This window comes from Poeciliopsis prolifica, unplaced genomic scaffold (genome assembly GCF_027474105.1).
Source record: "Poeciliopsis prolifica strain line A6 unplaced genomic scaffold, Auburn_PproV2 SCAFFOLD029, whole genome shotgun sequence".
NCBI classification, from domain to species: Eukaryota; Metazoa; Chordata; class Actinopteri; order Cyprinodontiformes; family Poeciliidae; genus Poeciliopsis; species Poeciliopsis prolifica.
The window spans coordinates 2,105,711-2,132,404 of NW_026562404.1; the positions used below are offsets into that span (position 1 = coordinate 2,105,711).

Consider the following 26,694-nt stretch of genomic DNA (forward strand, 5'->3'; position numbering starts at 1 on the left):
AAACACTTTTGATACCAGTAATACCAGTAAAGTTTACTTTTTTATGTTGGTCTGATTGCGTAAGCATTGCCTAATTAGCAATCCGTGACTTCATGTTTCCTTTGACTATAAATATGATGTGATGCAAGCACATTTCTTTTTGCCACTCTTAAACATGCTAAACAGAGATTTAATTCAAGATCATCACAAAACATAAAATTGGAATTAGTCTTCATCGAAACTTAATCATGTCCAAAGTCAGATTAGCAATAAATAGGTTCAAAACAATTGGATCTGTGATAAGCAAGGCAGAACAAGAATCCAGCTTTTTTTCACTTGAGTGAGGAAGATGATGATAGGTAGCAGAAGAAACAGAGTAAAAATAATGGATTTTAAACTGTTTAGATATCTCAACCAAAAGATTCTATGCAAACTAATACAAAACATTAACAACAGCTGTGTTATAAACTGTGTCACTGAGGATTTTACTTAAAAAATATTATTATTTAACATGATTTTTCCCCAACTAAAGAATTAGTACGTTGAGCAGATCATACAAAAAGGTGACTGACAGAGATCTGATTGAGTGTTTTTGACATGAAGCTGTGTGTTAGCATGGGGAGGAGGTGGAGGAGTTTCATTTTTATCAGATTATCTGTCTCATATAACACTATCACAACATAGTGATGGTTTTAACTAATATATAAAATAAAAAAAACATTTCATACTACAGATTTGAATCAGAAATTAAGCTGTTTGTATAGCAAAATTACATGGAGATACACTTGCAATTAAAGTTAAGTTAATGCATGTTAACAATGGGCCTATTTTAAGACCCATGTGGAGGTGTAAAGAGCGCTGGATACTTACTCCCAAAGATGTAAAGACGTGATATGAGGGAGGGGGGATTACCATCTGAGCAAAGCTTTGTAGCAGAGTACCAACCAAAAATATTCTCTACAGATTGCATGCCAAATCTTTTCTCATCCTTCCAGAAATCAACCTGACAGGCCAAAATGTTGCACAATAAAAATGACTCACTCCGCTAACTTCAACGAGACAAGCAGAAAAAAAAAAAGCCACCAGCAATAGTCTCTTTATGAATACCAAAATTCATATACTGGGTGTGAAAATGCTATATTTTAAGGTTTGCCGTTATGTGACTAAAACGCCAGAGAATCTTACCTCCTGAGTGAGGGGGCGGGCCACACAGTAAGACCACTCCTTGACCTTCACGAACCCTCACTGGATTTCTTCTCTGGGTCTTGAAATTCTCCAAGTCTGTTTGACAAAAGCAGAAGCGTAAGAGATGAAAAATCAACAGAGAAATTCCAGAAGCGAGATGCTGCACACACAAATTGATATAAAGAAGGAAAAAAACAAAACATGTACACCAGTGAACATTGCATAAATGATTGGGCAGTAATTTCAGATCAAGGTAAATGACAGCGAAATGATGTTGAACAATGCAGAACCTCTCCATGTCTGTAATATGTTTGCATAAATATTGCTTTGTAAAGTCCATAACATTTCTGACTGGAGCAGAAAGCAATTCTTCAAGCATAAGTCACACATGAGTGAATTTAATTGAAACAGCGTATTGTTATCGCTCTCTGTGTTTGATCCGCTGCACAAAGACCGGCAACAATTAAATGACAAAGACAGAAACATCATTTGTATGGAAACCGATTATTTGTTGACAACCTGCTGAGAGAAAGCAAATAGAGACAGGAATTGCTGAACACTCTGCTAAGTCTCGCCTGCCGCGGCTCTTGGAGATATTGCAGACAGCGAAGCCAAATGTGTGCCTGACATAAAATGACATAATAAAGACTCACTTCAAAACAACAGGAAGAGAGAGAATGCAAATCTGACATCTCCTTTGTAGCAGCAGAGCACGAGGAGGCTCTGCATAATGAATAGAGAGCATGATCTTCACACAACTTTTGAACAATGAAAAGTTGTTTCTAGATTTAAAAAAAAACACACACAAAGAGGGGATTTTTTAAAATTCTTTTTTCACATATAGTTTATTAAAACGCTCTGAAAAAAAATGTATATCATGTTTTGTCCATTCCCCTTGCAAATTTGTCAAGCTTCCATGATCTGATCTTTATCAATTCCTGTTGCATAAAGCTATTTTCTGAGTACACAATGCATTCGGAGGCCCAGCTAATGGTTTTTTTTTTTTTTTATTTGTCCCTCAGACACACAACAAAACCAAAACTTCAAAACTTATAGCTGTTTATTGGTCAGCCATGATATTATGAGCATCAACATGGTGCAGATACCATTAATTATCACTTCATCACACCACATCTTATTGGGGGGGATAAATTAGGTAGCAAGAGAATACTTGATGAGTTAGGAGCAATTAATTTTCTTTATTTTCGCTCAGTCATGACACTGTCTTTAACTGAGACAAGTGAGGCCTGTGGTGCTTTATGTTCTTCTGTGCTGGCTTATGCTGTGACTTCCAGGATGAGTTGTTGCTTTTTGTTTTTGAAACAATTTCAGTATTCAAGTTAACCTGCTGGAGTCATAAAGATGTGACAATGTGTTGATTTTTCAGATCATTCAGACAACTTTATGTTCCCAAACAAATTATACTTAAGTGATTTCCTAATTGCACATTGGCTGACCCTAATAACACCTCCCCTCCCCTCTGAAATAGGGGTTTATTCCTGATAATCTATGATTCAACAAGGGAGGAGGGCTTACTTTTTCCACATCGGTTCAGGTTGGTTTGCATACAAGTAATCTGTGTGACGGTAAATTCACAGTTCTAAGTAGAAAAACCAGGCAAACACACATCCCTATGCTGGTAGACTGCTTTAGCCTTCCACATTTTCTGTGTTCTTAGGGGATTTCAACTTTGGGCAGCACTGTGTAGACACCATTCAAACCACAGTATGAAAGTGTGAGGACATCAAAATACAGAGCCAGCAAAAAAGACCCAATTACTCAAAACTTTCACTGTACAATACACCCAAATAGGCTCAATTACCAAAACCAGAACTTTAGCAGAATATCCTGGGCTGCAACACCTCATTTTTACAAGTTTTGGATATTTTTTCTTATGCAATTGTTGGATTATTAGTGCTTGAGCAGCAACTCTGCTCTAACCCCCTAGTTAGTACATTAAGTACTAGTACTTAATGTTCAGTTTGAGAGCAGCCATACATGGAGTTTAATATGGAATATGTAGCAATCTACTGTCTTGTCAAAATCTTCGCATCTTGTCAGAAATGCATATATTGCATGCTAGATTACTGTTAGAAATGTCCTCATGTTAGAATGGAATAAAAACAAACAAACAAACAAAAAAAACAAGAGATAACTAGCTTTCTATCATATTTGTCTGGTCTGGATTCTGAAAACATAAAAACAGCAACAGGTCAACTACAAATAAATAAAATACCATTTTATTTGGTGCTGTCGAAAACAAATGTGTTTTTTATGTCATTGACTATTATTAACTAACTACCTGGTAAACAAATAAACTACAAGATAGATTTATTGAATGCACTCATGATTTGTCTGAGCAAAATACTTGGTAATATGAGAAAAAACTAAATTTAAATTTATAAGGCTTATTAAAAGGCAGTGAAAACTACATTTTCTTGCAAGAACGCAGCATATTTTCTTTAGGTAAATAAAACCTGTATTTATATTTTAAAGGGGAAGTATTAAGTATTTTACAGGCCTATCATACTTGATTTTATAACAAAATCATATGAGCATGCTACCTTCAGTTATTATAAAAATTAAACAAATTACCATTCCAGGAAAAGCAAATTAGTAGTAGAGACACTGACTCCTAATTATATTCATCATTTTGTGTCATTATACATCATTATCTGTTCATTTTTATTTCAAAAGGCACCAGTTCTCTCTAACATCACAGCACCCGACTTGCTGATAGCTACAACGACTTCTGAAGAAAGACATATACATAGAAACAAGCTGTGTGTTTAAAATAAGGTAGCACTAAGCAAAAAGGTTTAGCTGACAAACACATGCAACCAGGTTAGATCATGGATTCCACATTTTTCATCTACAAACCATCAGTCCTCCTCTATTGTGGATGTAAAATACTTTTCCTCACAACGATACTCTCATGACTGCCACATTTTGGAGTTGCTTTATCATATTTGGGTAGTTAAATTTCTTTTGCATTCAGAGTTATCCTTTCTGTCTTAGTAGCTTCTGTCAGTTTCTGTTCTGTATGTAGTTCTTGTTCCTCCAATCATTCGGTGATTATTTGATACTTTCTGTGTCTGTTCACTGATTGCACTCTCAGCTGGTTCCACTCTGCTCATTAGTCTCTGTTTCTTCTCAGTACATATCCCTCTGTCGTCAATGCTGGTTCATTTGCTCAACCCTAGAGCAGTCTGCCCAGTTTGATGGTCTTCATCTTCAGTTCAGATTTTTTGGATTGCACACTTCATTGTCCGTCATTTCTTTGTGTATTATCGGACATCTTTGTCTTTGCTCCACCTCTGCCTCCTTTCACCTTCATTTTGAGTCCTCCATGACCACCATCCTCTTTTGTGACAGTGACTCCCATTACCGTATCTGAGCAGAAATATTCAAATGTGATGAAACTCACTCCGGGCGATGCGCAGTAAATTATGATTTTATAAAAAACAACGGAGATGAGGTCACAATAACCACTGGGCATAAAAACAGGTCAAATATTTTGGAGTTCAAAATGAACAATTGGATCAAATCTAATGTAAATTTCTTAAAGCCATTTGGAAAGATAGCCCACAAAAGCACCCAATGAACTCACAAGTACTGTGAAAGATGCTCTATATGCTTTTCTTTTGCAGCAGATGAAATGTGTTTTTACAATTTTTCCATGCTGGTTTCAAAAACCAAGTTGAATGGCATTTGATTATCTTGAGAATCATCAACCAATTGGTTCTATCAAAAATTGTCTCCCAACTTTGTCTCAATCTATCTAATTCAATCTGAATGAGGAATTGCTGTCTTTTCTTTCCAAAGAACGATCTGAGCAGCAACTCATCCGTAATGTAGGTAAAATCAAATTTATTTGTCAAGCTAAAATCTACACACTTATGGCAAAGTAAGCAAAACAAGCAAACATAAATTAGGCATATTGAAGTCTTGCAACTCAAAACTTCTATAATTTGTACATTTAAATACATCTTTCACAATATTGCACACTATTCCAGTTGATGGCATAGGAAGATAAGTTCTCTTTGGTAAATAATGCTCCAGCATGTGTCCCTCCAAGCAATAGACCGGATTTCAATGTAACGACAGCGTTTAGACCTAATTTAAACTTGAGTCAGGGATACATCAATTTTCAGCTCTGGCTTGAAGACAGAGCTTAATCTAGGTTAACACAAAGTGGTAAGTGCTTGGTTTAAAAGCGCTATTAGTCTTGACTTTGAAGTAAACATTTGAAAGATCCTTAAAAAAAATGGCAAAAAAAAAAGGCAGTGGCAGAAAATGTAATCTGAAATTCAAATATAGGTTCATTTGAATCACTAAGGCTTAATTTTATCTTTGTGATTTTGCAGTAACAGTTTCGATTTTGTTCATGGGAGATGAAAAAAAACAAAACAAACAAACTAGAGGTATTACTGCCGTTGTTCCGGCAGACGGAATCCACTGGTTCCTACAGTGTGGACAAACATTTGCACGACTTTCTCAATATCGGCAGATCCAAAGTTCAGTTTGTTTTCATAAAGCTGTCAGTTGTAGAGCATGATTTGTAATTTCTAAACACATCTTCACTCTCATAGAGCAGCAGCACCTCTTTGATTGAGTTTGTTAGTAGCACGTAGAGACCACACAGTCCACTGACAGAATATCTCAGAGGCAGAGGAGAAGCAGAGTTTAACTTGTAATTTGTAAGTAAACTCATCAATTTTCTCACAACAGCAAAGAAAAATAAATGTTCGCGTCCTGGACCTCTGAATGATTTGCACAACAATGAGCTTGCCGATCCCTGGCTCAGCTGGTAAATATGTCGGCTTCATAATTGATGTTGCTGTTTTTTAAATCCTTGACAGTGTAATTTAGGTCTATATTCAAGTTTGTAATACATAACTAAAACAAATATGTCAGAAAATCTTTCACTTTTAAATCAAATATATGTTCAATCTAACCGGTAAATGTGTTTAGAAACAAGTAACTGGTAATGCATCATAGCAGCATGCATATTTCGAATGTATGAGAAGAATTGACGTTCTACTTCACTTCCTCGTGTTTTGACGTGCTTCACATGATTTTCTATACACAAACCTACACAGCAGTGCAACAGCAGCTAAATTAATGTTCAAAATGTTATTACTTAAGATGATTAAAGATATTATTAAACAAATATCAAGTGTTTAACTGTCTCTCAGAACCATATGAAGACAAGGATTTTAAGGGTTAAAATATTTTTCTATTTTATTTATTTTAAAAAATCTTCTAAAACACCTTCAGAGTCCACAGATACTTGAGTCATAATGTTTTCATAATAATTTGGCAGTGAAATTTGATTTACCTCAAAACTTTTTGAATTTAAGCCCAATAAGATCATTTATATGACAAGAACTTAGACCTAGCATCTTGAGCAAAGCGATGGAAAAGGTCAAATATTTCTCACATTGCAGCAAAGATATTTTTTCGTCGCCCTGAGAATAGAAGAACTCAGAGTGAAAGGTCAAGCTGGAGGTGTGCACCACATATCACATTATATTTAGTTGTCCTCTATTTAGAACACATATTGTAGTATTTTGAATTATAACATAATTTAGTATTACTTTTTTTTTTCATTTTGTACAATATAATGAAAGCCATTTGTTTTCAGATTACAGATTAAAATTTACCTTTTTCAAATAACTTTTGAACAGGAAATAAACTTTTCATCAGACCAATTTGTTTTTGTATTTTTTTTTTTTGTTTGTTTTCTTGCCAGTCTGATGTAATATCCTGATCTTAAGCTCTAGGTTTTTAGTAGCTTTAAGTAAAAAGATTAACAGAAAAATACTTGAAAAGTTCAGTTATTCTTTGCATTTCACTTAATGGGTTACTGAATGTAACATGTCAATAATATCCTAATTCATTGAATATTTGGAGGTGCATGGTGGCACAGTTGGTAGCAGTGCTGTCTTGTAGCAAAGTTTCAAATCCAGGTCTAGTTTGTTTCTGCATGGAGTTTGCACAGTTTGTCCTGTCCATGTCTGGTTCTTCCTGGTACTCCGGCTTCCTCCCGCAGTCTAAAAACATGTCTGCTAGGTGAGAGTGTGTGCGTGCCTGGTTGTTTGTCCTGTGTGCCTCAGTGGTGACCTATGATGGCCGGTCAGTTTGTCCAGGTTGTATCCCCCCTCCTGCCCAAAGACCACTGGAAAAAGTGCCCCAGCCCCCGACCCTGCAAGCATGACTGTGTTGAATATGAATTCATTTTGTGTTTTTTTTCTAAAATTTGAGAACTACCCAAACCAGCATGTGTGACAAGTTTGTGGATTGAAAAAAAGGCATATGAAAACAGTATTTTTCCCCAATTTCAAGCTTTCCATAAATTACTGTCATCAGAATGTGTGAAAGGTAGTAATAAATCAGACATGCAGAGTCTGATTTTTTACTGCCTTATTTCTGAGTTTGAATGTATGTAAAAAAAATAAATAAATACAAAAAACAGACTTCGTGAAGTTCTTTCTATCAATATTCCTTTGGTGTATGGTGGAGCGTTAATGAGCTAGACGCACTAAAAGCCAACAATGCTTGACAAGGCAAGCTGTTCAACGCCGCGTGGATCCTCTTATCAAGCCTATCACGGTTCTGCACCTCTATGTGCTTAGCCATGGCAGAACCGGGCTATTTTGAGTGCTTTCAGGTCCATGAAATTGGATGTGAATTTGCATTTTTGGGAGCTAGCTGTTCTGATGTGACTCACAGTAATGAATGAGAGGCAAATGTGGAGAAGCAAAACGAGGCGATTCTACTAGAATGTGAGTTTGAGGGCAATTTGTGATGTGGTTACGTTTATCACCTCTCCACCGGACAAAAGGCAAGGAGAGGTTTTTCAGCGTTTTCTGAAGAGCTATTAACATTCTGCGGTTTTCGTGTTATTTCCTACCATTAAGCTTCCGCTGAATGAACAACTGTATATTTTGGGTCGGAATAGAACATACTCAGGAAACACAATAAGCTACTTTTTATTACTCTCTTCTGCAACATGTGCACTGTAAACTAAAGTGTAAACCAACTTTACCTTTCAGAAGGTCTTAACTTGTATACGGTAATATCTAATGAAATCCTAGTTGCTTTTGGCAAGAATGATCCTCATTATTTTTATTAGTTGAGATCAACTGGATTATAAAATATTGAAATTTGCTAAAAAGATCCTATTTCTCATCTAGTTTATGTTACCCAATTAAAAAGTACTACGTAGAGACTTATCTTGATGTTAACACTTATAATAAGATACATGTAAATTTGTATTATTATTTAAAAATATTATTAATGAATAACCCTGGGTTATGTATGTAAGCATGGACTATGAAACTAGCAAGTGACAGGATAAATGCCTTCTGTGTGTGGATTTATTCCGACACCAGCCCTTGAGATTTCTTTTGTTCCAGTTTCTGACAGCTATTTAGACAAGTTATTTATAGCTGTCTGTCACATGGTTCTTAACTTGTAGGACAGCATAAAAAGTTCTTAGTATGCTGCAAATGTTCTTACTTGGAAAACACAGACATGGGGTCTGATTAATCATAAATTATGAGATGGCGATGTAGGACACCTCAATGTAGGACACAGATTTGTTTGACAAGATCAAGTGACAGACCAAAATAAAGCAGAGCATACATTTGAAAATAAAAATAATACATGATTTTCAAATATTTTAACAAAGAAAGAGCTGAAAGGTGTAAAAATGTACTCAATATCTTTCAGTTTCCAAAATCATAACAGCAAGCCAACTAATTAGTAAATGGAGTTAGAAAAACATTTAATCTCTGCTTTTCTCAAACATCTCAAAGGGCTGGGCATCAAATAGAATCGTGATGATTAAGGAACACAGCACACAGATTGGAGATAGTTACAGAGATGCTTAAAACAGGCTAAGTTATAAAACAATAAGACAAGCTCCTAGTTTACCATTCAAAAAGAGAAAGAGTTTGCAAGAACAACATGCAGGTAAATTTTGCACAGCCTGAAGTACACAACACTAACCTCATAATAAAGCATGTCACTGCAATCAAGCCTAGATGTAATAAGTAGCCATCTGCATAGCAATGGAAACCATTTCAATGTTTCTGAAACAAAATGAGCCAAGTGTTAGTTCATTCAAGAAGAAAATATAAGGGCCCAAAACTGAACTTTGTGGCATCCCACATTGAAGTAGAGGAGACACAATCCCAAAGTTTGAGAGAAAAAAGTGGCACTGCCAAATAAAATTAAAACCATTGCAATGCAGTAGTCCTGACACACACCTACTGCTCCAAATGAGACATTTTACCCACTGTCTCTAATGCAATTATTGTAGTTTTAAATGTCAAACCACAATAATAATAGCATTCACCATGATAAACTTCGGTACAGTGTAAAGCTTGATAACAAGATTGAAAAGCATCTAAAATACAATGTTTTCTTAAAAATACTATTAATTGCTAGTAAACTATCTTTACAGGATTTTTTTCTTAGATAAAAGGGAGGATGGAGACTAGCCTATAATTTTCAAGAATATCAGAAACAAGAGCAGGTTTCTGAAGCAGAGACTGGATTAGAAGTATCTACATGCATAGGCTAAATAGCTGGAGTAAGCTATTCAAATTGATCTTGTTGGAGCTGTCCACTAAAAACAGTTATTGGTTTTGATAACAAATCAAATTTGATGTTGGGCTTGAATAATTTTAGGTACAGCTCTAAGTGCAAAATAAAGGGCAAACTTAATCTCAATGGAAATCCATACACAGAGTTGTCACTATGCCAGATTTCTATCATAAATTCAGCTATTTCACTCATCATTTAATACTGCCTGATAGCTCCATATGCAGTGTAAATTTCTCTTGTACTGTGTTCTTTCTTAAAACTGGCATTAACCATGCTTACAGGCCCTGCATTCAGCGGTACAGCGTAACATCTCGCCTTACTGAAAATCCATTCACTCTCTCTCTCTCAAAAAAAAAAAAAAAAAAAAACAACATTCCAACAAGATTAGGAAACTCAATCTGGCTCCATGTTAGATAAGCAACTAGATTATTCCTTCCAGCGTTCTCAGCAGGCGGAAAGAACCTTTTTAACTGTGTGTATTGTCGAGGGGATCAACAACCTTTATATGTTTAGAGGTTTAAGCCCACAACAGATGGTAATGGAAACTGTTATATCATCCATCTCTCAGAGGATTAAAAAATGCAAGCTTAATTCCCATTCATGCTGCACATGGTTACGCAATCCAATTTAGCAAAAAGTGCACCTCATTAGATGTCGCCAAACTAAAGACTTTGATGTTGTTCGCAAACACTGAGTACTTGGAAGGGTGACAAAAAATGCCAATTTCAGATGAAACTGTTGAAGAATGCAAAATTTTGCTGGTATGAATTGTAATTGAGTTGAAAAAGCAATTTTTTTTAGGGGGGGCCAGATATGAGAAGATTACCAGTGAAGACATAACCTTTTAATCCTGGGAGGTCTCTTCATTAATGGCTTTTACCTTGGTCTATCACTCCTGGAGTCATTAAACCACATTGTGTTTGAAAAGGGATCCTGAGCTCCACAGAGTCAGATTCTGCTACATATGACATGATACTGACTCATAACAGACTGCCCCACCATGAGTTATTCCCTTGACCTGAGACCCGTTCAATCACACCGCACACTTAATTAAGTTAAACCAAGAGCAATAAATAAGACATACGACGTGTCAGCTCTGATGCTTGTCCTCATCTGTTGACAAAAGCAGCGGGCCTCCAGTCAGGCCCGGGCAATGAATGAGTCCAATCACGGTGACATACAGCTGAGGACAGGCCTCAAAAATTTATAGGAAATGTGAATATCATCAGCAGCAGCCCACAGGCAGCTCAGAATACAGATTTGCTCTGTATGCTGATGATTTACTGCTGCTTTGCGACAAAGAAGCACCAAACAGTGGCGAGATGAACATCACTGGTGCTCTCTCGCCAAGGATCATTGCCGTGTCGGCAGCGGCAGAGAAACAGACATCAGAATTCAATCAAGCTGGCCCATCTGTTCACAGATATCAGGAGTGTCATTTGATACAGGCTTGCCATATAGAGAGGAGGCCCAAAGTTCACCTTGCTAAAAGTGATGCCGCACAGACAGTGGTCTTAAAAATATATAAAAATATGATGTATGAATGTTGTGATGCATCATCTGTGCGACCTCAGCGAGCAGAAATAAGAATTTTTTATCATTACCAATATTTCATTCAGAGTCCAAAAAAAAAAAAAAAAAACATAAAACAAAATCAGAGTTGGAAAATATTCATATAAATGTGGTAGCAATTTTCTCAGATACAAAACACACTACTGTGAAAAAAAAAATCATTAAAAAGATAGTAGATACTCCAAATAAATACAACATATAAAACAAATAAATAATCTTACCAGCAGTTAAATATTTTAACAGCTTGAAGCAGAAAGCTGTACAACTGCCTGGTAGTTCTAGTTTAAATGTTGCAGTGTGTTAACAGTGTGAACACTGACGGTCAGTGCACGCAAACCTAAGGTACCCCAGATCTCAGTGTGATGGAGTTGGAGATGTTTCAACCAATGCAAGATGATTGTGGTTTCTCATAAAAATCTCAGATTCCAGAGGCAAACATCCAGGAGAAGCTTCTCTGTTTCAAAAAGATCATATTAGATGTCGAGCTAAATGTACAGAATTCTGGCATAGGAGCCTTTAATGCCAAGACGAGTGAGTTCTTTGCAGAGAGGTGGATATTGCTTTCTCAGTGGTGCATAGGAAATGATTAGAAAAAGATTGAGCTGACAAAACGCAAGCTGAGACATCGACCCTTTAGTGGACAACAGCATCTGATGAATTTCCCAGCAAAGCAAATGTTGAACTAAACTGAGGAATATCAAAGTGATTTATAAAACAGAAAAAAGAAAAGTTGCTAAAAAAAACCCCCAAACAAACCTTGCAAGCAGTACATATGCTGCTTTAAATGTAGTTGCAAGCATTCAGTAAATTTATATCAGAAGCAACATGGCTTCCATGAGGATACCTTGAGAACCAGAGACATATAAACATACACTGATGAGTAAAATCATGAGTGAACTTACAAGCAACATGAAGACTGGCCTCTCTGCTGATGACTGTGCCAAACGAGTTTGATGCGAAGCACTGATAGATGCCCACGTCTTCGTCTTTATTCAGATTGGTGATGTGCAAGTTCCCACCCATGAGAGAGAAACGTGAGCCCGGCATGGGCAGGATGAAGGAGCCATTAAGCATCCACCTGTGAATGACAGCACATGACAGACAGCAGTCGCACACTGAACTGTTCATCTCTGACTCTGATTTAGTCTCTCTATGCAATGTATTGCTAAGTCTGATCAGCAATAACTCAGTAGAAAGGAGCGTCTCAAAAGTATTCAACAAATATATTGAACAGCTACTGTATATTTGTAAATTATAAATGTTAAATATGTTTTATTTATTGCTCTAATATTAACTAAACCCACAAAAAGGCTTTTACTTAAATACACATGGCCACAGTCTCATCAGTGCTCACCGTATTTTTAAAGACCCCATTTTGTTGAGAAAAGTAGAAGAGAAGAAATGTAATCTGAGAAATAGACAGACCTTTTTAAACAAACAAACAAAAAAAGATATAGGTTCATTATAAGAGCAACACTGTCTTAAATCAAGGTGGGAATCAAGTCTGGTCTCATCTTTCCATGATGTTCAGGAATAAGGCATAATATGAGAACAAAAGGACGCTTCCTAAACCTCTAACCACAATATCACTGATTATGCTTCTCAGCTGTTGTTTTGGGCCCAAAGTGGTTCTGCCTGCTTGGACTTGACTCAGATAAAAAGCCTATTTATGGTTTACATGGGATGTTAACCTAAAAATGAGCACATATGACTGAATACGTACAGAAACAAAGTCAATGGTATTGTTTCTTTCAGTATTTTTAAACTGATATTTAATAGATTTATCTGTAAATCATATATATATATATATATATATATATATATATGTATATATATATATATATATATATATATATATATATATATATATATATATACATATATATATATATATATATATTTTTTTTTTTTTTTTAATTAAATTTCCACTATTTCATTTACTGTGTTTGGCTTACATTGCAAAGAGAGAAAAGCGATGCTGGCAAAGAGACAACAACAAAAAACAAAGTAACAAAAGATGCTAATCTATAAATGAATATGGATTGTCCCTCCTCCTGATGACATTATCACCACCCTCTTTCAGCTGGGGGGAGTTAAACAAAAACAGGCAGAGGGCCAAGTTGAAGAATAGTGGGAAGAGGAAGACATATGCAGTGCACCAGACTGGCTAATTACACTGATTTAGTGATCACAGCTGGAAGCGGTCCAACAGCTCCAGATGAGACAAAACAAAGGGGGACACAGATCAGTTGGAGTGAAGGCTTTATGTTGCCTTCACTTGCTGGGCCATGGAAAACAAACGGAAGTGTCCTTGGTGTCCCTGAAACACACCTGCCTTCAGCTGCAGGAGTTTGGAGCCACTCTGGAACTGCAGCAGAATTTTACTAAGATTACAGCTGAAAAAATTAACTAAAGCTAATGGTGAGATTACGCAAATGTCACTTTGATCCATAGTTTGAGTGCTTGAATTAAAAATTGTGAATGATGTTGTAGGCACTCCATACTGGGATTAAAGCAATAGTTATAAATAGTTTGGACAAATTCAGAAACTGAACTTAGAGGGGCAGCACAATATTTACATTTTCTATTTAAATTTTTTTACATAACAGTAAAAAAAAGAAACTACTTAAATGCTTCAATTTAATTTTTATTGTTAGTTTATGCACATTAATCATAAAACTGAGGCTCTGTAAACCACATTAACAGCTGCATTCACATAGTGATGCTCAAATTCAGCCTGTTGCACATTAAATACCAACTTTTAAATTCAGCATTTAATTATACTGACAGGAAACCAACAGCCACCTAATCGAATGTGATGGATAATACTTTAATAGGTTACACTGACACTTATTTATTTATATTTTTTTCTAAATTCTTACTTCATCATTGCCATTAATCTGGCAAAAGAAATCATTAATCTTTGAGGGACACAGCAGCTGAAGCCACATCCAATGTACCGAAGCAGGTCAATATTATTTTTTCTGAACCAGCATGAACCACCTCATTCGCATCATGCAGTATTGTTGTTGATCTCATCACATATTTAAGTATTCTACTTAAAATAAGCATTTTAATTCATTATCATGTATTTATTAAGGACAAAAGGCAATCCAAATAAAGCAAGATCTACGTGAAAAAGTAGTTACCACTGTTACTATTGTTTACAGAATTGTGAACATTCAACCATGCTGGAGAGTTTTCCAGTGTGAACAGCCTGTTTACAGTTACACCATGGCATTCAATTTAACTCTAGACTTTGATTAGCTCACTCCAAATCATTAATTTTCGTCTCTCTCATTTTAACCATGTAGAGGTGGTCTTGATGGTGTTCTGTTAATTATTGCCCTGCTCCATAACCAAAGCTTGACTTTAGATTCCAAACTAAGAGCTGCATGCAAGAGCTGTGGTCATTTTTTATTTGACTAGCCAATATGTATTAGTATGTATCACAGAAAGCTCTCAGTAAACTCTGTAGATCAATGTCTCACTGCCATTGTCAATATGCAAGACAGCAGTAACTAAGGGGGGGTTGAATTAGTCATTCCTTTATTAACCATCACTGAGAGTGAATCTATGCTCTGCAGGCAGAAAGCCATTGTGAGCCATATGGTGCACAAATCCCCACTTTTCCTCAAGCTATAAATCCAATCTCTACAGGCCGTTAGTGCAAATGTTGAAGTTGGTAGCCTTAAGGAATTACCTGAAGCCTCCGTGTAACAACAAACACGATGCATGCATGAAGCCGTGTCTGCGGGCATTACCTGTAGGAGGGTGGTGGGTGTCCTTGGGCCTCACAGCTGAAAACCACCTCTCGCCGATTCTCACCAGACTGAATGGGAAACACCACACTGCCTGGTTGCTTAGTGAATACGGGCCTTTGCAGGACTCCACTTCCTAGGTGGAGAGCAGACAAAGACTACGTGAGATTTGACTTCCAGCTGAGTCTGAAAAAGCACCGCAAGCATCTCTCTGTTTGCAGACATTGGGTAGTTAGAGAGGACAGACGAGGAGAAAAAGGTTTGAAGAGGAGAAGCCCAAATAACAAAACGGCAAGCTGACAACTGGTCCATTAGGCACTGGGTACAAAATATTAATATTGAAAAATTGTTCCACATTGTGAACCAACCTGTGGATTTTGACCCTTTACTTCTTTTTTGTTTATCTTTTAAGTTTATTTGGATAGCACATTTCATTAACAAGGCAGTTTAAGATGCTTTACATCATGAAAACACAAAGTGCAAAGTTCATCTACTACTATTATTATTTAATCTAAGAAACAGGGTCATTGTTCCAAATGACTCCATTGTGTGGCGAGGTCATTTTTACTAGTTTTTTTTTTTTTTTTTGTATGTGTGGTTTCAGTAACTGGCACCCTTGAGGGAAAACATTTTATTTCTCCACTGTTTGACCGTGACATCTGCTGCACTCTTCCTCAGTGTCGCTAAGACCAAGGGAAAATTAATCAAAAATAATCTCTTTTTTTTCGACAAAATCAAACATTTATCTCAAAAACAATATTTTTCAACTCAAAACATATCTTTGTCACCTTTCAGGATGTTTTCATAATCTGTTTACATAGCATATCTAATGAAGCAATTCCATTTAATGTGCAGAATATTAGCTTTGACTAATTTCTTTTTCATAAAGTTGTACATCCTTGAAAATATCCAGCTTTGGATGGTATTGCTATTTAAAATAATTTCAACTCCCTTTAGCTCCTCAGCTCTAGTGTAGTCAAAGCAAAGACTAACAATTTTAAGCAACCCAGTGTTATACTATATTGTCACAACCAAAGTCAGAGCACTCAACATTAAGTGTTGAGTTTCTCTTGCTTTATTTCTCTTAAAGCAAGAGAAATAAACATTGCAATACAGTTTCAAGCTGCTATGTTCTTTACAGTGAGCACGGTGTTGAAAACAAAGATCAGTTCAGTTGTGCATTGAAATAAAGTTCTGATATATTTTCAATGTTGTTGCTACAATTTCTACTAATTTCCAAAATCTACCAAATCTTCAAAGCACCAGAGTTAATCCAATCTCGCTCATAAATCTAAAATCTGACCCAGATTGTCTCCAGTGTTATATATACTCCTGCATGGAATTAACCCAGAAGTTGAGGTAATCACCAAAGATGCAACATGTCCATTCTACCAGATAAAAAGAAAAAACTTTAAACACAAATGCTTGCTCTGATGAGCATTTGTTAGGGCTACGATCAATTTTAATGTATTAAATATTTATTGCAAGTAGTCACACTTTTTGGTATACAAACTTTCTGTCTGCCGCACTACTGACATGCACAAACAACAGCACTGAACACTAAAACCTCCATGATGTTTTAGATACTCACTGATCAGTTCTAAATTCACAGTGAGAAGTCTCCGGACATCTCAAAAACCTGCACATAAAGATAGGCCAGTCCAATTTAGATTTTTGAAGTGATCTTTGGGCAAGCAGAACTGCTGTTGTTGCCAAGATGACTATCTCTCCAGCCAACAGAGACTAAAGTGCCAGCACCTTTTCTCACAGAACTTTGGTACTGATTTATTGTTCAATCCTTTAACCTCGGTCACAACTTTCTGTTTGCCAAGGAGGCTTCCAAAATGTTGACTTCCTTTTTATCTGTTTTCAAACTCTTAACACTTAAAAGTTACATATTAGAGAGGTTGGGCTATTCAAATAAGACTGGAAGTAACCTTTCTTTGACACCTGAGAACCAAGCTTTAGTTCTTCATAAACTAAAGGTTGATTTCAAGCTTCCAGTCCATTCTTATATTTAGTTAGTAAGAAGGATGGAGTCTATTTGAACATCAATCAGAAATATCTGTCATATTTTTAAAGTTCCAAACTATATATTTTCTTAACTTACAACTTATTTTAAGTGTATTTCAATCACAACATTGTGAAAAATTTGCTCTTCTACTTCAGTGCAGTTATAACTCCCACAAATTCATTGCAAATTTAGAGTACAATAATGCAATATAAAGAAGGTGGTTGTTGCTACAACTTCTACTCATTTCTAAAATCTACCAAATCTTTGAGGCACCAGAGTAGCCAACTGATAACCAGGAAACTGTAACATAAAAATCTAAATATAAAATTGTTGTTAAAAATGTTTTATGGAAGTATTTTCACAAACAATTCAAGTTTATAACCCATGAGCGTACAACTCAATTTTTGCAGGTCATGCACAAATGCCAGAGAACTGTGGGCAAGATTTCAACTTTTTTTTTTCTATGCTTTTGAATACAATTAAATTTAGCTGTGTGCCTGACGGTCAGCTTCTGAATTATACAAATAAATGCATGTGCAGACACTGTGTAAGAGTTGCCTAAGGAGAAGTCAACAAATAAAAGCTATCCTTTCTGAAAAGGGAATTCATTTGGATTAGTTAGAGTTTTTGCATTTATTAAATAGCCCAATAGTAGAAATATTAGTTAGAGAAAGTCATTTGTATGAGAGGCAGATATCATTTTCAAGTCTCAGGGGTGTAGGGTGTCTGTCTTTCACCTCAAAACTCAGATTAACTCTTTTTATACATATATATCTGTAATAATGTCTCAGAAGGAGCCCTGAAAAAAGATTATTTCTGTCCACGGCGACAAATGGGGAAAATTTTTTAAAAATAAGTATCCACCTAATTATCATCATCTGTCATACAAAGCGTTTTCCTTGAAGCTACAATAAGAAGTGACAGATCACCAGAAGAGAGTTCATCTGCAGGCGAAACACCTGCTATGCAAAAGCCTACGGGGGGAGATAAAGCCTGTGGCAATTATGAGCTGGATCACAAGTGTGTCACTGTAAACTGAGAAATTATTTCATTTTAACAAAAAAACTTTCATCACTGATGGAGGGAAGTGCAAATTTAGCCATTCTGCTTTAATTTTTACTGGCGATGCATTGAGAAATTGGCTGAGAACAGGAGTCTGATCATTTTCAGCTCAGTTTGTCCTGATCAGTGATTTGATTGTTGAAATCTGATAATTGTCTGTGACCAGCGTATGAACGATATGCAAGAACTACAAGGTTACAATGACAACACCCATCTACGTGGAGTTCTCTGTTATTAAGGGAATATTTGTAAAGTTAACTACTTACAGTAGTAGTAAGTTGATTAAAATAAAATCAAGGGAAACTCAGATGAAGCTAATGAAGGATGCATAATTAAATTACTTGCTATAACATGTTGAGACCCCTCAGCAGTTCATTTCAGTTTTAAGAAAGACAAAACTTTCAGTTGATAACAGGAAGGCTGAGCTGAATACAGCTTAGTTGTTTTGAGGGCTCAACCTTTGTGTGTTTCTGGAACCTCTAGGATTAAAAAATGTTGATAACTGATTTATTTATGTATTTTGTTTATAATAGTTCAAAGTTGCTATCAATGCATCTCTACATGTTATAGTTAGTGGCTACACAATCAAGGCAAAAACACCCTTAATATCGGTTTACATAAGTCTAAGGTTATCAGATAATTAGATTGGAAGTAAAAGCACTGCACTTTTTTTTTCTATTTGTGGGCTTTCCCAAAAACACAGTTTATTATGATGGACTAAAATATATACATATATATTCTGAAAAAAAAAACACATGAAAAAATTTTAATACTGAACTCCAACTTTGACAACTGCAATTTAGCTCAAAACCAGCACTGCTTCTTTAGTAAAATATTTCCACTATGAAATTAAACAACCACAAAGAATAAATACAACATACTGTACAAATAAACTTAAACTTGGTAATATTTAAATCACTTGTAACAACAAATTAATTTTAACCCATGTCCTTTGCTGATCCTATTTGTTTTTCCATTCTGTTAATAAAATAATTGTGAATTTGAACTTATCTTAAACACATAATATTTCCTTGTTGTCTTTTATATACACTATTTAACACATGTTTTCATTTTCCATTTCTTTACAGGTCTTTGATCTAAAAGATTTTTGGTTTTGTAATTTGTGATAATTTTTCACTTTTAATTGTGTCCATAAAGTCTTATTCCATGCTGGGTTTTTTGGGTTTTTTTTTTATCTTCAGCTTTGTATATCAGTTCATCATCTGCTCATTTATTCCCTGTTGTTCGTTCCCCATCTACTACGCCTGTTTACTCCTGGACTCGTACTCTCTGTGTGCCTTCTTGGTTTGTTCCCTGCTGTTTTCTCTCCTTTCATCTCACCTCCAGTTTTTCATTGTAAGCTCATAAATAACTTGCTTTTCTTTTCTCTCTAAATGATCCTGACAACCTCCTCCCAGTGTTTTGGTCAAATTGTGTCATCTTAGTTCCTGTGTCACATCACATCCTCTTTGAATTGTATGATACAGAAACAAGAAGGGAATCCACAATCCGGTATTAGGAATGCTGGGAATATCTGCTAATACCAAATAAGAAATGTTTCCACTTCCCAAAATTATTTTTTACAAAATGACACTGCACTGGAGTGATCTGGAACCCTCAGTTGGTTGACGGCACAATGCCATAGGCCGGAAATGGAGGTCGTTGTGAAATGGTGTTTGAAGAGGAAAGAAAAGGCTAACTCTACCCTTATCTGTTCCCTGCTGCCAGATGGCGATATGTGCGTGTGTTCCAAGGCTCATCGGACAACAAGACTCGGCACCGAAGCAAGTTGTAGGAAGAGCGAGCTGTTTTAGAGGTCGAAATAAAAACTAATCTCAAATTCAATACGAGCTGACAGCAGATGGATTCCTTTAGCTTACCTTAGCATGAATAAACAGGCCCACGAGGAGTCAGCTGAGGGGGAGGTACAGACCACTATTGAGACTCTGAATCAATTCGTTTCAGCTTAAGGTTTTAGACATCAAATGAAAAAAGACAGTTTTGCCTTTTAAAGCATCTTTCTGCTCTGTGTAGTCCCGATAAGATACACCTAGAAGGTTTCTTATTTGGTAGCACCAAACATTAATGTGGGGGCAGACTCAGTGTCCTGGTTCTTTCAAAAAAAGAAGGTTTACATTTTTCTGAACTCTTGATGCATTTGTGAAACTTGCTTGGCAACTTCACAGCAAACATTTCAGCACAGAAATTAAGGGAGAAGATTGCTGCATTTTTATAATTTGTGACCTGTAAATTATATTTGCAGATCGCCGAATGTTTGATGGATACAAAACTACTGCATGCAGGACTGGGCTTGCACAAGCAATAGAAAACACTAACTATTCCCCTTGACAATCAGCTGGGATGTCAAAAACAGCACAAAGCTACTTACTAAATTTATGCCACCTGCTTTTAGCTACATGGTTATTAGGAAGAAATATGTGAGACACTTAAAGCCAATATCCAATCATGTTCTACTGTTCTTGCTAATCAAAGCTATTGCTTTCCAACTGCAATAACAGGCTTTGCATCAGTAATATACAGTGCAATGACCACTGGGGAAACAGAAGTGATTCCACCCACTTCCCTTTATAGGAACAGCAAATTAAAGCAATTTTTATAGTTCTCTGTACAAAAGGGCTTTATAAACCACAGAGCAGATTTGCTTGTGCAATTAACATTTGTCATCTAGTTGCATTACAGCCAAAACATAAATACAGATGTGATGTTCATAAAAATCATATACAAAATAAAAATGTATTTTCACTTTTTTTTTTCACAAATCTAATTTAAAAAATGCATTTTGCCCTTTGTTCATTTAATACTACAAAAACTAATAAAAGGTCCAAAATACATATTTTTTTAATTATGCAGTTATATTAAAATCTAATTATTTCCCCCCCTAGGTGTACCATTGCTTGGGTACTTTCATGTGCTGAGAAGCATATTTCCTTCACAGCATATTTTTCTTACACGATGCACATACTTCATTTTTGTATTCCTTATGTTATTTTACATTTTGAGAGTTGTGCTGTGGAAACAAGAGCAAAGTGATGTTTGGCATTTGGTTAGAACTAAGCAAAACCTATGCACTCTTTTCTTTTTGTTGTTGCTTCTCCATAGATTAAAAACTTTTTTATTTTCATTTTAGTCTTTAAAAACATCCATTAATAAATATCACAGAAAAATATAACTGGCAATGAAACGGTATCACTGTTTTTAGGTGACTAAGTGGTCAACTGTGATGGCTGTTTCCAGTGGTTACATAAATTCACACACAAAAAGAGGAGAAAAGCGTATCATCTGTTCACACATATCTGTTCTTGCTAAAGAACGAAAAAAAGAGTTTGAAGTGTCAAACTCCCAAACTTCTCCTGCTTTACATTTGCAGCCATTTCTTAATTAAATGCATCAACATTACTGAAGCCAACACAATATGACACAGAAATAACAAATTTTAAATTAGCGTGTGATATATTTGGCTTATTATCGTTTCACTTTGTGTGAACAACAATGTTTTCCTACACTGGACTCGAGAATGAAATTCTGGGCGTTGAATGAACCATCTTGCTTGATCCCCATGCTTACTCAATCCTTATCTCTCAAGCATGTTTTTTTCCCCTGGTATATGATATGATCTTAGTGTACGTACATTCTGTATTGAAAAACTGCCTAATTATCTGCACAATAATCAAATGAGCAGGCTTCATTCATCTTTATCTGTATTAAAAACAAGAAGCTCATTAGCTGGTGTTGGGAAATATGTTTAAAGAAGTCTGTTTTGGAAATAGTGTTGGAAAAAGATGACGAAGGAATATATTCTCCAGGAAATGTCCATTGATGGGTCCAAAGCCGCCGATGAGGTCTTTAAATTTCTTTTTTTTAATTTTAATTGTCTCTAAATAGAAATAATGACAAGGCTGTTTGGTCTACTCTCACAGGGGATGATAATAAGTTTTGATAAAACTTTATCACAATATTATGCTGGTGCCAAAAGGTTAAATCTATATGTATATGTTTGCTATTCAATAAACCATTTGGTATGCAAGATCACATTTTTTGTGTTTTATTTCTGACTATTTTTTTATAATCTTATGATGAGTGGGCAGCTTCCTGATAAGTTTGTTTTCTTGTTAAAGCTTAGAAACCTAAGTTTCCAAAAGGTATTGACTGATTCAAATGCACCAACAGTATGTCAATTTTAATTAGTCTACAAAATTCATCCCTCTTTCTGACAATAAAGTGAAAAAGTCATCTCCATCTGACCATTTAGCCCTGTGTCAAATGATAGCATCTCTTTTTCCATTAACACTACTATTTCTGTCGTCTGTTGCGTTCAGTTTCACATTCCTGATATTACAGGATATTTATTGCTATGGAATGTGTCATGATTAATCACCGGGAAAGGGCTGAAACGTCTACGAAGTTGAACTGTTTTTATTGCTAGCTCCACAACTTCTCAGTGTCAAATGATTGGCGGAAATTACTCTGAAGTTGATGAATAAAGCGGAAACATGCTGCCTTCACTCTGAAACCACTGCTGCTGATATTAGCTCAGACTGTGTGTGTTTTTCTTTTTTTTTTTTACTTCAGACTCTTGTCAAAGAGTAATTTCTGTCTGTGCTTTCATTTGAAAGCCTGATTTTCCCTTTAAGGGGAAAGACATGGCTTTTTTCTTCATCCAGCACCACTGTCTTTTGGATCACTTTTATCTAACTCACCCGGGTGCACAGGGATATGGGCCTCCGAGAACATTTTGCATAAACATGTTTGTTAATACAAAATTCACTCGCTCAGCCACTTAAAATAGCCCAGATGAATTTATTTCTGTCATTATTTCATTAGAATTTTATGAAAATCAACAAACACACAAAAACAGTTTTTATTTCAGGTTTTTTGAGGACGCCTCCCTGCTATGGGGCCCGGGTGAACAGTTGCTCTGCGCGCTTTAGGATGACAGCTCAGGTTCTGCAGGATGTCTGATATAATTTAGTTTATGCAAAAATTCACAACTTATTTAAAAATTCTTCACATCTGCCAAAAACAGCTGAGTTAAATCCATCATAAAGAAAAGGAAGAACGTGCAAATCTGCTTTGATCAGGCCGTCCTCGCAGCGACCCCATAAGAAGGAGACCGGTGAGAGAGATCTCTGACCACACTGAAGGAGGCTTCAGAAACCGAGATGGGAGACTCTGCAGACAATTATTGCCCAGGTTCTTCACCTGTAAAAGCTTTATGGGAAAGTGGCAATGAGGAAGCCACTGGTGGAAGATAAAATCTTGAATAGAGTTTGCCAAAAAATGTTCACAGTGTTTGGAAAATTTCTGAGTGAAACTCAAGATCTGCATCCTCGAGAAGATCCACAGTTTCATATGCTATAAATGAATAACTTATAGTTTTGTAACTATATGTTACAAAACTGCAATTCTTGTAAGAGATTCGTGTCTACTTATGAGCTCGATAATGAAGGGTCAAGTGGACTTGCCATGCATGTGTTCACGTTCTTGTCAAGTGTATGTATAGTACAAATATCAATTCAAAAAATGGACTGAGAGAAAGAGGAATGTTGAATGCAATGAGGCCCAGAATGTGATCGTAGTCAGCTCTCTCTTCTCAGTCACTGTATCGATCTGAAAAGAGACACTGACACTAATGTTTGATCGGATAGGGTCCATATCTACATATGCAGGTGCATGCAACTTTTACTCTTCTACTTGGCTAGAATCACTCTAACGCAACACACTTTTTGTCTAAATTGTATTTGAGTATGAGTTTATTTCATTTTAATCAGGAATTTCCAAAAATATTGTCATTCCACTGAAATAAGTGACATATATGCAACACCAAAACACTGAAAGCTTTTCAGTCATATAAATGAATTGTTCTCATTTTCATAGAAGCTAGAATAATATCTCAAACACCTCAGCTCTGTGAGCTGTGATTACCTTTTTTCACTGACCCCCCCCCAAAAAAAAAAATCACTCCATCACGTATAAATAGTTTCATAAAACTATCTAATTTTAATAGTCAACTTCTCAGCTTGTGTGTTCTTAAGATTTCAGAAAACAGCACACCAAAACACAGCATAAATAAATTATACCCATTTCAGCAAATCTGATCCTATTTTTTTTTTGTATGTTTGTTATTTATTCAGAGAGAATAAAACTGTTGATTGTTGTTAAGAGCCTCAGCTGCAATTCTGGGTAATATGTTTATGTTTTTGTTTCCCAATTTTGCCAGCTAAATTGTACCCTTATGTGATTTCTTTCAATTATTTCAGCCAACTGCTCAGAAATTCACTGAGCCTTTAGAAAACAGTATTTAAATCAATGTCTTTCATTACAAGAAGGTTGAATACAAAATGTGCTACAGTCTTTTACAGACTTTGCTCTATGGTCTAGATCATATGCCTGACATCGTCACCATTTTAAATGAAAATTCAAACTTGCAATTTGAACTTGCAAAATTATTCACACCAACTGGACTTACAACCACAAACTGAATCCAAAGTTGCCATTCGGCCATTTTTTACACTGATGTAATCTGCTGCAAAAATATTCACGTATTTTATCTCGTCATAAATACAGCTGTTTTTTAAAGACCTCTGGGGTTCGTTGAAAAACACAGTAAATAAGGACCATCATGGAGACAAAGTATCACCAGAAAGGTCGGGTATCCAATTTTGGAAAACCTTAAATCAAGGTCAGGATATAAAATCAATAATCCATGTTCTGGAAAGGGAAAGTACAATTTCAGAGAGGCCAAGATATGACTATCATTAATCAGAAAAGCAGCCAAGAGGCCAGTAGAAAAAGTGGAGCAGCTGCAGAGATCAACAGTTCAGGTAGAAAATTTGTTGACCAGACGACTGTTATGCAGTATGGACATTTTGGCAAAGTCCAGTCTTACATCTAATTGAGAATCTATGGCAAGAGTTAAAAATCAATATTGCTGTCCATCCACTCTGACTGACATCAGCTGCTTTGCACAGACAAATGCTCAAACATTTAATAGCTATGCTCCTAAAAACATGCAGCAAGTGCTATTTGTACAGTATTGACCAAAGAATAAAAAGCTTTGTAGTTTTTTTTTTTTTTGCAAAATGTTTTGAAACCTTGTATCGATTTCCCTCCACTTCACAACTGCGCACATTTTTGTGTTGCTTCACCATATAAAATCACAACAAAGCCCAATAAGATATTGTAAGTGGTCAGAAAGTACAAGGGTTTTAAATATTTCTGCAAGGTGCCACAAAATAATCTCACATTTTCATGCATAATTTCTTTGCAATAGATATTTGCAGATTAGTCCCTTATTTTTTCAAATCCAAAAGACAGATTCGGGGCTAGAAGAAAGCAGCCTGTTCGCAGGTTAGTGATGCAGCATCTGTGACTACAAACAGCCTCCTCCCCTTTGCCCCAGTGCCATCCTGCTCTACTCACTCATTCACACACGTAGTAGACACGCCTGCCTCAGGCTGTTCAGACCCTCAGAGAGGAATAAGAGAAGAGGTGGTTAACTTTACATGAACTCGCTTTGGGAATGGCTTCCCCTCAACTCGAATGCCCTCCCACACAGCCAATGCCCACTGTCTGTAAAAAAAAATAAAAAAAATCTGCAGATAAATAATCTAAACCCAAGTTAAAAATCCTGACATGGTGGCCCTTCGCAAAATGTACGCGGAAAAACATTTGACTTGTTTCATTTTTTTTTCCCCCTTTTGCTGCAGACAGAGACTTCAGACGTCTAGGGTTATACTGCGACATACATCCTTGTAAGTAGAGCACATGTAATGGAAGCCCATACTGAATATTAATGCTCAGTAACTATGTGTTTCTGCTCAGCCTCAAGAGCAAGACAAGGACTGGGCAGCACAATGCTTTCCAGAAACAATTTAGCCTCTGTTCCACTGTCAAGCACCAAATTGCTGTAAATTGATAACCACGGCATTGATTTGTGCCACTAATGACTGCAAGATTAGATTTTGTAGCCTAACACAGAAAGTAGGTGTGAATAGCCTTATGGAAGCAGTTGTTTTCTGGAACAAAAACAGGCAGGTTTAAGCTATGTTTTGATCAACATCCAGCGTTTGTGTAATTAAAATAATCGCTAAGCAGGATAAACCTGGTGATCTCGAATAGTAGATCATAATCCAACAGGCAGCAATTTCCAGAGGAAAGCCTCATCAGACATCTAGTGATGTGTTCAGATTTAGCGATAAGCTGTGCTAATTGCCACATATGCAGATTTAGGTGTCCTCCTGCTCTGCCGCTTTAAGGAAAAAGAATGCATAAAAAGCAAGCCACAATCACTAGCGCTCACATGCACACAGAGTAATTATTTTTCAGTCCCAGCTACGAGGAGGAGTCGCTGATTTTGAATGAGGCAACATGAAAAGATAAGTCTTTCCTTCAAGACACTTTGCTCATGCAGTAAAGCTCTTATTCATCTTGTTCTCAACTCCAGGAGCTGGCGGTCTGAGGAGAACTCGTGTTTGACCCCGAACA

At 36.2% G+C, this 26,694-nt stretch overlaps 1 protein-coding gene across 2 annotated transcripts in view; it reads right to left on the minus strand.

The window, feature by feature from the left end:
- Positions 1 to 26,694, minus strand: part of cntn3a.1 (contactin 3a, tandem duplicate 1) — an 87,360-nt gene that overhangs the window by 51,518 nt on the left and 9,148 nt on the right. For both annotated transcript variants that reach the window (XM_055049389.1, XM_055049388.1), the window contains exons 3-5: positions 15,117 to 15,249; positions 12,255 to 12,430; positions 1,165 to 1,260 (exon numbers count right to left, since the gene is read on the minus strand). In XM_055049389.1, coding sequence (XP_054905364.1) covers positions 1,165 to 1,260; positions 12,255 to 12,430; positions 15,117 to 15,249 — 405 coding nt within the window. The remainder of the gene's footprint in view (positions 1 to 1,164; positions 1,261 to 12,254; positions 12,431 to 15,116; positions 15,250 to 26,694) is intronic.